Source organism: Apostichopus japonicus, chromosome 7 (assembly GCF_037975245.1).
Source record: "Apostichopus japonicus isolate 1M-3 chromosome 7, ASM3797524v1, whole genome shotgun sequence".
NCBI lineage: Eukaryota > Metazoa > Echinodermata > Holothuroidea > Aspidochirotida > Stichopodidae > Apostichopus > Apostichopus japonicus.
In genome coordinates, this window is record NC_092567.1 from 16890089 (window position 1) to 16903084 (window position 12996).

At 40.0% G+C, this 12996-nt stretch overlaps 1 protein-coding gene and 1 long non-coding RNA gene across 6 annotated transcripts in view; both read left to right on the forward strand.

Annotated features, from left to right (window-relative positions):
* LOC139969510 (soluble guanylate cyclase 88E-like) overlaps nt 1-8324 on the forward strand; it is an 86496-nt gene extending 78172 nt beyond the window's left edge. For all 5 annotated transcript variants that reach the window (XM_071974552.1, XM_071974554.1, XM_071974555.1 and 2 more), the window contains one exon: nt 5673-8324. In XM_071974552.1, the coding sequence (XP_071830653.1) occupies nt 5673-6078 (406 nt within the window). In that variant the 3' untranslated portion in view covers nt 6079-8324. The remainder of the gene's footprint in view (nt 1-5672) is intronic.
* Nucleotides 128-4926, forward strand: LOC139969514 (uncharacterized). The gene is made up of 3 exons (XR_011793740.1): nt 128-575; nt 1076-2237; nt 4160-4926. It is a non-coding gene; the product is annotated as an uncharacterized lncRNA (long non-coding RNA).
* Nucleotides 8325-12996: the final 4672 nt, after the last annotated feature.

The following is a 12996-nucleotide window of genomic DNA, read 5'->3' on the forward strand; positions in this document are numbered from 1 at the left end:
TGAGCGTGAGGTGGGAGGGTGAAGAAGCAAGCGTGGAGGTAGGACCAGGAGGGAGGTTAATTAGGTAGCATGAGGTGGGAAAGTGGAAGGCAAAGTGAGGCGGACGATACGCTGTGATATGGTGTGGCTATATATACACTGAAAAAATAAACTAGTCAATATTGCCACGGACTAACGTTAAATTAGTCTGTAACGTTAGTCAATGCACACGGACTAGCAAAAATCTTCGTTTCATCGCTGCTTCTTAGTTAGTTTACACTGACTAAGGAAAATATAATCGCAGCTTAGTCGGTGGCGACGGACTAAGGTATTTTAACCCATGGACTAAGAACGATACGGACACCCGATTTACGCCATAATCGTAGCTTAGTCGGTGTCGACAGACTAATGTATTTTAACCCAATTCGATTCACTTCAATTTGGAAACCGAGAGGCAACGGCAGCTTGCTGGGCTTGGCATAGTTTCATACGATCACTCTAAGCAACTTTCAACCGTAAATCACCCAAGAAGGTCTTTAGAAGAATGGAGGTATTAACTGCATCATCGGCCTACCTGTTATTCCTTTAATTTGAAGGTAAAATTAAAGTTAATTGTTAGGCCACTGGCACTAGTACTGTATTATGGTTAGTGTAACGCTACCGTTGTCACGTTGGCGTTTCGCAATACACAAGTGCAATGACAGTGAGTAGCCTATAGGCTTCTACTGGGTACTGCAGTGCATTCTCAACACTAAAGTGTGCATCCTAAACACCAATTAACAATGTGTTATGTGTGTATTGGGCTAGATTGGACAGTGGCACATAATCTTCTTATTTATTCCCAAACAAATGCTGGAACTATAAGGCTCAATAGTTTATTTGAAGTCTACACTTATTTGGTAAAGATTTCCTGTAATTTCCCATGTGAATCTAAATGGGTAGGCTTTGTGATATTGAATAAGCAAGGCTAGACCTTCAAACGTACAGTCACAGTAGGCTGAACAAATTATGTTGGCTAGTCAATGGTATTATATGTTGCGAGCAGTCAGGATGCACGCTTCAGTTCTATTTAACCTTTTCATTTATCATTTTTTAGTATTTAATTTCCGGTCACGCCCAGGAAACAATTGCGACATTCCTTCACGGTCGACTTGCTTACTGTAAGAAGTATTAACCGTTTTTTCTCAGGAAAGCTTGATAGTCTGAAGTTATTATAACATGTGCTTTTAGTATACTGCCAAAAGAGTAAGTTGTTGTATTTGCATTGATATTTTATGTAGAAGTAACGGAAAATTGAGTATGTTTAGTTTGGTCTAATTGCACGTTTTTTTTCTGTCCAATGTAGTGCAGGGTTCACTTGCGCGAATTCAAATTATTCTGTTTATGTATATGTATATGCATCGATTCTTAGATTATGATGTTTTTTTGACATTTATTTGTAATTCAAGCATATCTGTTTAGTAGCAAAGTTTAAAGGTTAAGATTAATTAGTTTTCTCTTTTTGATCCTCGATTGAATGAAACTCATTGGCGTAAATAATAGATCAGATGATACAGTTTAACGCAGTTGCTAAAACTCTGGGTATTCTCTAGTCTTCGCCGGTCCATTATATACTTTAGTACTACTAGTAGACTATATCAAAACAACCGAAGACAAACTTAGTGTAACAAAGTACTGATTCTCCTCTAGCCTAGGTCTAAACAGGCTTGTTATGTGAGCAAGCAAAATAACAACTAAAAACGATTAGGCCTATAAATAAGTTGGCTCAGTGCATTTCTGTTTCTAAAATTTTATATTTTTAAAGATCATAAAAACAAACAAAGATTTAGCCCATGTTTTATTATCTCTGTATTCTGGGCATTTGATTCTGGTTGCAATGGTGATGACACTCTCATTCAAATTTTCAGCTTTATACAGTCTGCTTCAAACTTTGGGATTGTTTTTTGAGACTATAGTGGAAGCAAATCTCACATAACTTTGTGGTGACAACTTTATTTTATTTTTTTTTCAAATGATGAATACTTTGCTGTTTCTTTCTTCCAGCAGGAATTGAAAAGCCAAATATCTAAGTCAAGGGTGAGCTTTCCTGTGATGTACGACACCAGTGTGGAGGCAACAACAGAAGAGGAGAACTGTGTTATATATGGCTTAAAGACATGTTTTAAGATGATATATTGGTACCCTTCGCAGAACAAAAGAGTTTATCCAAGAGTCCAAAAAGCAAAGGAACAAGTACCATAGAGAAAAAAGATGGAAGAGTGAGTTTAACTATTGTACCCAACTGTTTAATGATATTTAAGATACTTTTCATAACCTGTTTTAAAAAAAAAACCAGTCTAGTATATCATTTACGTGCAAGCTTCATAAGTTTGGTCAAATTTTCACTGATCTGTAGAGCGGGAGTCCAGAGGGTTTGGTTAGCTGGGAAGGTAACCAATTGCCTGGTACATCACAATGTTCACAATGCATTCCTGTATATGAAACCTGATGACTGGCAAACCGACTGTGGTGGATGTGGCTGGGAGAGCAATTTTAAAGTCACCTAATAGCTAACCTAGAGCAGCTTTCATGGTAACCACATCAAAGTAAGAACAATGTGTCAGGTATGGCCCCAAGAGCAACAAATGGCCATTGCCAGTAATTATTGGTGGTGGGGTACCCCTGCCAGTGATCTATAATTGACCCCTCACGGCTGACCTAGGTCAGCTCATGAGGTAACCACTTGAAACCTACTGGAAAATGTTGGTTAGGACTTCAGATACAAGGGATGGGCATTGCCAGTAAATTTTATTGGTGGGGTACCCCTGCTAGTAGACCCCCAATATGCCCATCCCCTCATTGACCTAGGTGAGCTCATGATTTGACCAGTTGAAACCTACAGGAAAATGATAGGTATCACTTCATATGTAAGGATGAGCATTTCCAGTATTTTATATTGGTGGGCCACCACTGCCAGAGTCCGCCCATCCCTTACATATAGAATCCTGTCAATAATTTTCCAGTAGTTTTCAACTGGTTAAATCATGAGCTGACCTAGATCAATGAGGGGGGGGGGGCTTTTTGGGGGTCTACTGGCAGGGGTACCCCACTAATATAAATTACTGGAAATGCCCATCCCTTACATATATATAGAGTCCTGCCAATCATTTTACAGTAGTTTTCAACTGGTTACCTCATGAGCTAATCTAGGTCAATGGGGGATGGGCATTTTGGGGGTCTACTGACAGGGTTACCCCACCAATGTAAATGACTGGAAATGCCCATCCCTTACATATGAAGTGATACCTATCATTTTCCAGTAATTTTTCAACCGGTTATCTAATGAGCTGACCTAAGTCAATGAGGGAATGGGCATTTTGGGGGTCTACTGGCAGGGGTACCCCCCCCCAATATAAATGACTGGAAATTCCCATCCCTTACATATGAAGTGATACCATTTTCCAGTAGTTTTCAACTGGTTACATCATGAGCTCATCTAGGTCAATGGGGGATGGGCATTTTGGGGGTCTACTGGCAGGGGTACCCCACCAATAAAAATTACTGGCAAAGCCCATCAGTTGTATCTGAAGCCCTAACCAACATTTTCCAGTAGGTTTCAAGTGGTTATCTCATGATCTGACCTAGGTCAGCCTTGAGGGGTCAATTATAGATCACTGGCAGGGGTACCCCACCACCAATAATTACTGGCAATGGCCATTTGTTGCTCTTGGGGCCATACCTGACATATTGTACTTACTTTGATGTGTTACCATGAAAACTGATCTAGGTTAGCTATCAGGTGACTTTAAAATTGCTCTCCCAGCCACACCCACCACAGTCGGTTTGCCAGTCGTCTGGTTTCATATACAGGAATGCACTGTGAACATTGTGATGTACAAGGCAATTGGTTACCTTCCCAGCTAACCAAACCCTCTGGGATCCCGGTCTATTGGGATCATTATTAACATGATTAACATAATTATTAAGCTTTGACAAATAACTTGGTGTTATGCTGTGCAAAGCTAATAATAATTTGGTAAAGCTGCTATTCCTGGCTTATAATTTGAGGGACCTAGATTTAAATGTATACCTCCCAATATGTTATAAAATTTTAATGTAAATGTATGTTTATGATAATGTGAGTTATCATGTGCTATATCTGTATCTGTGCTTACACGTATATCATATTTTCTGTTCACAGGTCAATAATGGTGCAGATTTTGGCTTCCTGAAGACAAGTGGGAGGCCATTTTTAGTTAAGAGAAACACTCTTTGTTCGTGAAGACTTAACTGGTGTCGATTTGGGGTACCACTTTAAAACGAAAGTCATGAGGAACCCTTGCCCAAGACTCAACTTTGCATTATTGTGCAGTGCTATACTTTTGCGATTCATGTTTGATCCATTAACTTGTCTTAACTTTGTTGGAAAAAAATCAGATTTTCAGATTTTATTTACAGTGATTTCTTCTCTATCTGTCGAAAGTCAGCCTTTTGTAGACATCAGAAGTTTTATCAGAAATAAATACTGCCAACGTACACATTATTTGTGTTTCTTCTGCTCTCTTTTCTTTCAGTGATACTAGTCAGTGAAACTAGTCGGGTTTAATTCTTTCAGTGAATCTAGTCAGTGCAACTAGTCAGTCGATACCGACTAAGAAAGGTTAGTCGGGAGAGGCACCATCCTGACTAATGTAAAACCTGCTATATACTAGTCGGTGGCTCATATAAATTAGTCGGTAAAGACCGACTAATGTCACCAACTAATGTAACTGACTAATAAACATTTACCGACTAAAAAATTGTTGATCGACTAAGCTGACGGACTAAGATGACCGACTAAGAAATCCAACTGACTAAGGAATAAATTAGTCGGTATAGCAACTGACTAAGGCTATGTTAGTCGGGAGAGGCACCAGATGGACTAACGTTTTGTTAGTCGGTGAACCAATTTAAGTTTTCAGTGTAAGGCATATACCATTATCCTTTGGATAAATACTATTTTAAAAAAAAAACAATTCTCGATCACGTAAGGGTTTGAACAGTAGTAGTCGTAGTAGTAGTAGTAGTAGTAGTAGCAATAGTAATAGTAATAGTAGTAGTAGTAGTAGTAGTAGTAGTAGTAGTAGTAGTAGTAGTAGTAGTAGTAGTAGTAGTAGTAGTAGTTATGTGAGGTGACAGACGTTTCTAGGAGTTTTTCACCTGTGTTTCTATTTTTGACATGATTGGTGTTGTCACTGTTCTTGTCAGCACTGATCTATGCCGTCTAGTACATATTACAAATATGACATATGTTATATATATATAGTCATTAAAATGGGTAGTAAGTAGTATAATATAGAGCGCCCACTCACTGTACATAATATGTATTGTCAGGTGACTTGTTCATGTGATTTCTCCGTGACACCAACAATCTTGGTAAGTACATCGTTCAGAGGAATGGGTTATGTGTGCCACCATACATCTGTAATGACTTTAAGCGGTTTTAATTAACCAACAGTGGAAGCTGGAGACACAATCTATCAGTTTGTTTGGTTGTATTCAAATAAGTTTGCAAAATAATTCATTAATAATAACTATACTATTCACAAGATATTCACAATCTTTCATAGCATACTTTCGAATGGCTCGGATAGGTCTGACCGCAACGTTAACTAAATATATGCAGGGTATAGGCTGGTTTTCAGTAGGCGTTTTGTTGTTTCTTTTCTATTCAGGAGTATGGCCGGTTCTCGAATGGATACCATGGTAGTTGAGACAACGGAAAATAGGCCCAGAAGTGGCTCCCTTTTTAGTTCGCCCATTTACACACCTGTCGGTTTTGAAAACTTGGATGAAGCCGCGGAGCTTTCCCGGGACTATAATATCATCACAGATGACGCACAAGTAGAATCTAATAGCAATGATTCCATAGGACAATGTTTGTGCCCAATGCATGGGTTGATGACTGGTAGCCCCCCTGTCTTTGCTGATGTCGGTATCCAAGCAACGGATCCAATTTCAGACAGTCATTCCTTGTCAGATATAAAAGGAACCACGTCAGACCACGAAGAAAGTCCTAACATCAACAGTCAAGAAGCAGGGGGCAGTGTAACACACAGCTTAGCATGCATCTTACTTTAATAACTGAGTTCGTAACAACGACGGCATTATCCACAAGGTTCAGGGCATTTAGTTTTTCACAAGTATATATTCTGATTGAATTCCGAGCTTCAGGTTCATCCCTGGGCCTCCCAGTCAAAATTCATGAATTATGAACACAATTGGATCCAACCCGCAGATATTATTCAAGCAGAGACCAATGCTTTAGCGTTGCTCTCGTATCAAAATTTTCCATTTCATCCGGAACATGTTGCAATCTGGTGTCAAAGGCCGGCTTATAAGAATTTGAATTTGTGCGGTTCCCAATCGCCAAGTGTTTCGATGAAGTGTAACAGAAGATCTATGTTTGTGCAGGTTTTTATACTTATAAATTATCGGAGTTCTTTTAAAGGAGATTTTTATCTGAGATTTTTCTCGGTTTCTTGAGATAAACTTTTCTCTCTATTCTCGAAGACTGAATATATGAAGAGGCTTGTCACTATTCACAGTTAAGAGCGATAAGTTACTTTAACATTCCATATCTACGAGTTACGTCTAAAAAATGCAGTAACGTATGACTATGTAGGCAGTATTTATCTCAGGTACATGTAATATCACAAAAATCATCTACGGAACGTGATTTGACGTTAGTGTTCATGTTAATGGAGGACTCACTCATACTTGAAAATTATCTGTGGTTAAGTGTGGACCGTGTACAATTGTAAATTAGCCATTAGATAACGAACCTTTACTATAAAGGTGTGTTATTCAGTGACATTGTTTCTCCGGTTTACAGCAGATTCAGGTAAAGTAAATGACAGCTAACTTATGAAGGTGTTCAAGGAGAACGATTTCTAAGAGACAATTAAGACGGAGGTCTCCGACAGTCCTACCAAAAATTTATCAATTAAATTTTTTATGTAAGCTATCGCGATGTGATTAATGATATCAAAACATTTCTCCTCAGCTGTGAGTCAGCTGCAAGTAGCACAGTTATTTGAAAGCAGAAATTTCTGTTTAAAGAAGAGATAAATAAGTACCATTTAATTGACATACCTTTGTCAAGTTTATGACATAAACATACGGTTAAAAGAACAAGTTCAAAGTAAAGTCAGGGAAATTGGTACTAAGCTATTGTGTCAGTCACATTTACTTGCGTGAGAGGTCTGGAAGTGGTGTCTTTTATTGGAGTAACAACTATTTATCTGCTGCTGAACATAAATCATGTATGTGTTAATCCTAACTTATTAATCCACCTATTAGAACAGTACCGACGGAACTATCCTCCAGCTATGTGTAACAAAACTGAAACATCGATCAATTAGTCCAAATAATCGCCCAGGGGGTAATGTAATGACTATAGTATGTTGCAGAGGTTGAAAGTACGTCCGTACTATCACATCATTTAGCATTAATTTGTATTGAGTAATGATGTTAGGTTAGAATGCGAAGGTGCAAAGTTAATTGAAGAATGTACTGTACGTGGATTTACCATTCAGCATTAAATTATATGAATAAATGATTGCTAGAATAAATGAATAATGATATTTGAAAAATGAATTAATGATTGCTTGAATGAATGATATATATATATATATATATATATATATATATATAATATGTATGGAGTAATGGTTGTCTGTTATAGAATGAGAAGGTACAACATCTTGTTCAATATTTATATCCATTTGGTTTGCAAGACACATTTTTTAATCTATTTACGTTACTGTAAACGAAAGATATTTATATAAAAGAGTGACAGAGGGTCGCCAAAATCGAATGGGAGTTAGTGTATATTACACACGATAGTTAACATTATTTGATAGGAAAGCATTAAGGGTGGGGACGAGGGGTGGACAAAGGTTGGATGGGTTCACTTTACTTTGAAATCAACTTGCAACTTATGTTTAACAATAATCAGTGCCATGCAACTATTGTGCCATCTGGGAATCGAAATTAACGTGCTGCTTTCCATTTGGGGTGAGATCAAAGTAACATTTCGAAACAAGTGTAGGTAAGAACCCTTCTTGTTCACAGCATGTATCACATGCATTACTATATGCATTAACCAATGTGTACATCGTGGCACCGAAAGGTGTTTAGCTATATATTAATATTTTTATTGTATAGAAAGATATAAAAAAAAAGTTGAACATTAATAGGTCTTGACTCTTTATATAAAGGGAATTTTAACTTTAAAATATTTGTATTTTATTCAAGAAAAACGATTTTATTTATAACTGAAATCATATCATTCATTTACATTGTTAACACGTATTATTACTATATATAGATACGGTGTAGTCTCCTCTTTCTCGGCGGTTCGATCAAATGGACACGATATAATTGGTAGTTGAGCGGAAATTGCAAAGGGCAAGTTAGGATGGGACTTGGTGTATTCAACATACCTCACCCAATACATGTTAGTATTATTTGGACCAAAAAAGATAGCATATCATGTAGTGCTGCACATTGGTAACGACATATTAGGCGATTAGAAACCAGGAATATATTACGCATTGTTGACACAATGCAACGTCCTACCCCAAAATGCTTCTCTGTTTAATCCATGAATACCATGTTACCAAAGGTTATCACTATACAACGTCCTATAATCCAGGAATACCATGTTACCAAAGGTTACCACTATGCAACGTTTAGCTGACGTCATAGACGTCATAGGTTGACGTTTTGCAAAGTACTACCCAAAACTAGTTCGCTGTTTGAGGTAGGAATATCATATGTAAAAGGAGGGCGCTATGCAACGTTTTATTTCAAAATGCTTACCATGGCTGCTTTAACTTTAACCATCAGTGGCGTACCTATAGAATAGTTGGCATCCGGGCGAATTCTTCCTTTGTCACCCCGTGCAGGTGATTTTGACCTGAGGGGAGGTGGTACGAGAGGTAGTGACCCCCTCTGAGCATATTTTGTTTTATGTAAGGTGGCTTAGATGCAAAATAGTGCAAAATCTTTGGCAAATTTTTGAACTTATTATATGTTAGGGAATTGTCATTTTCGGTTGGGGGCTGTGGTATGACCTCTCAACTGGTACCCGGGCGGACCGTTCCCCCTTTCCGCTTAGTTCGCCACTGTTAACCAAGAATGCCTAGCGGAATCCAAAATGTCTCAACCTTAAAGGCACTAACACCAAAGCCTTACCCCCCTCCCTTCCCCCACAGCAACAAAAACTTACCCAACACCCTATAGCGAAGTAAACATGACCCTCTACAAAAGTACAAACGGTCAGCAACCCCCCTCCCCTCCCGGAAGCCCTGCAGCAACCCCCGAAGCCCTGCAACACCCCCTCCCCCTCCCTCCAGCCCGAACACCAATGGCCAGAGAAAACAAGTCTCGACAAGCGGTGCAATATATCGTACCTGAAAATGCTTGGCTGATTGAACCAGGAATTTAACGAAAGGTCGACATTGGTATGCATGTAAAAGCCAACCCTCAAATCGAAAGATTACTAATGAATAAATTAAACCATAGACAAGTTCTTGTGAGTTTGGGTTTAAGCCAAATACTCACTATTCATACGTAATCTTTTGATCCTTTAAAGTCACTCTGCGAATTCCACAGACGAGACGTGAGGGACTTGACCTTTTTATCAAGGGAATATGACAAAAGACTCAGGGATTTGCTCTTCGTAGGATTAGCGAAGCTTAGCACAAGCCATGGCTTCAGATGAGGGTGAATTGCATGGATTGCAATTTAGCATTGTGTCTTTACATATCCTAGGCTTGATAGCTTCGCACTGTGCTACAAGAGTGTTGGCTTTCGTGGAGTGTGGACGTGTCTCGCTCTCCACTTGCCTACAGTCTTCACTAACGTGCTGCAGCACAAATATACTTTGCTGTATTACGTGGTGTTTGCTGATAGTTTGGTTACTGTGCAAGAAGGATTTGGTTTTTAGTGCCTTTTAGGCCGTGAAGTTTGGATTCCGCTAAGCGAATCGCAAACAAAGCACACTTTTCTGTGTTACAGTTTATTAGGGTGTCCCGTCAGGCTGGTAGAATAGTTTTACTGCGGTTTACTGCCAGGTGTTACTGGTTCACTGCCTGGTTGTTCATCGGTGAACAAAATGTTACACCGGTACAGGTTTTTTACCTTGTTCAAAAGTAAAGGAGATGCGGTACCGGGGGACAATGATGCCCTTTAAGCTATCCAGACCCGCAAAACGTATGATTTAGGTTTCGTGAGTTACGCGGCACGTGAGAAGTATGTCACGTCGTTCATTAGTACGGAGGGTTTGAATGTATGTCTCTCCGTTTGGGTAACCTTTTTACATATTGAACTCGAGGTTAGACAGGAGCTTGATGTTACTGTCTCAGTTCGATTCAGAACTGCAAAGGCAGCGACTTATGCTCCTACGCCTACGCTTCTGTTGTGCTTAACGGAAATTATCAGTTCCTGGTGGAATTAAGACAGAAAGTACCGTTCTTTATGTTTATTGGCGGTTCAAACCACCCATGTACGGTTTCCAATTTCCGGAGGGGCCCAGAGAGGTTGAGAGCATGGAGGTTCAGTTGCCCCTTTTGGAGCCGTTTCAACATGCGGGTGGTTCAGTGCCCGTGCACCTCACTGTGCCATCTGCTGTTACTCTACCCCAGTACATACCTCAGTTATTGGTTTAACCAACCTCGTTAGATGATTCCAGCTTTCTGTCGGACAGTGAATCATTCTCTTTGGAATCGGTGTCGATGCTCCAAGGAGACCTTCAAGAATGACCTGGTTCAATCTGGTCAAGGAGTCTACTTTTGAAAACGTCGTCTTCAAGTTATCAGTGAATAGAACCCCCCATTAAACGGTCAGAGTCTCCGTCATTGTCAAATGTGATGGTCCTCCGGCCATGGCCCAGTATTTGTCTAAAGTCGTCCTGAATGTGAACGTCATGTGAGATTCACAAAAGCGTGGTTGCATTATTCAATACTGTTAGTCTATTGTTTCGATGTCGTATACCTTCAGGAAGTACATATTACTGAAGAAGATTCAGCTTTTTGTATGAGTGGGGCGGTGTCCTCCATGCTTCTTCTGGTACAGTTTAATCCTGTGGTATGGTCGTGCTGATATCACCATGTCTAAGTGGACGTGTCATCAGGGTTGAGACTGATCATTAAGGTTTTCTTGGTATGCGGACTGTTAAAGTACCAGCGTGGAAACGTTAATTATGTAACGTGTATGCACCTTCTGCAAGGAATGACATTTTGAGACTCTGCTATCCTTTGTACCGTGGCAGGATAATTTTAATTTAATTATGTTGAAGATACTAGTTTTGATAGGCTTAGCTTCAGGCTCGTAATTTTCAAGTTCCCATACCGAATATATTCAACCCTCTGGGACATCAATTCACAGAGGCAAGAGCAAATGGTCCTGATGCCTCTCGGGTAAACCGAATATACGCCACTAGAGCTTTTTCGTTTCTTAATTGTGATATTTTGAGTTTTCCGGTCACACGCTATGCAGTGGAGTACTGTGTTGCCCGAGCTCGTCGTTCGAGACTTTTCGAACCTCTGCTCAAGCGTCAAACGTGGGTTTCCCTACGCGGATGACGCTTTACCGAAATATGTCAATAAAAAGTGCCACTGCTTCCGTATTATAGCGCGTGTGGGGACTTAGGAACCACCAAGACTTAGTTTTTATCAAACATCACAAAGGTCGTCCCTTGACAGACGTTTTCTTCGGCTGTTCGTAATACTAGTGGGAATAAAGTCACTGGTCCGGTAGTCACTGTCTACAGATTTTTTCTATTCAACCTTTTTCCTTGGGATAATGTCGACTTGAGTGCCTAGTATAACTGGATCTGTTCCCGTGGATTTCAGTGACAAATTGGGTGATAACTGTACGACAAACGAACTTTGGAGGGCGTTGACAAAGATAGAAAGTATTAAATATCTCGGATCAGATGGACTACCGAGGGGTTTAACCGGTCGATCATTGGTCGAGACATTAGCGCCTTTGAAAAGCGGGCATTCTCTGACAGCCAAAGGCTGGGCATGATCACTTTTGCCCAAGTATGGAGATCCCTTCAAAACGTGTAACAAACACAGTGTAACAAACACCCGGCTGTGACAGCTTAGAGAGTACTGCTCATGTTTTCTGGCATTGATCCTTTGTTTTAAGCTTGTGGGAGTGGTTTCAGACCTGGACCGACCGTGTAACGGGAGACCGGTCATGGTCGGTAGGACATGGCTTTGTTTTATACGGGGTAGATCCTCCAGTTCGTTCTGTTGCTGTGTTGCACCGTATTATTTGTGTTTGTGCTATTTTGAAGGGAAAAAAACTTATTTGGAGGAATAGATGTGATCTAGTTTTGAGGGGAGGTTGAAGGCGATTTTCGCCGTCTATCTGGGCCGCCTTTTTTGGACGCTGGTTTGCTGGGGAGGGGTGCTTTGTTTCGCTGCGTGCTGGTCGTCCTTTTTTTTAATGTTTGAGTGGGTGGTTGGGGTTTGTCTCTGCAGGTCGGTGGGCTTATTTACTTTTTTGGCTCGCTTGACTTGAGTTTTGTTTTTCAGAATGGGATGGTTGGGTAGTGCCGTTTGGCCGTGACGTTTTGGATCACACAGGGCGAGTCACGTAAAAAGCGCAAACACCCTATAACTTTATTGAATGTGGATTACAAATTTTTGGCTAAAGTTTTGTGCAATCGTTTGGCACTCGCAATGCCACATCTTGAAAGTGACCTCCGGCGTTGTGCCGTAGGTGTACATTGTTTTCAGCAACATTTGTAGTTGATGCGTGACTTGACTGAGAAGGCCTTTGATGATCGCGAATTTCTAATGAAAGTTTTAGAACAAAATTGGACTCCCATCCAAGCTTTCGTACTTGGATTTCGGTTTTATCCGTTCTGTAATTGTCAACGGATATTACTCCGAGACGTATTCTGTGGAGAGTGGGTCCGTCAGGGTTGCCCATTATCTCCTCTGCTAAATGTTTTCTTTCGTGAAACAATATCAAATA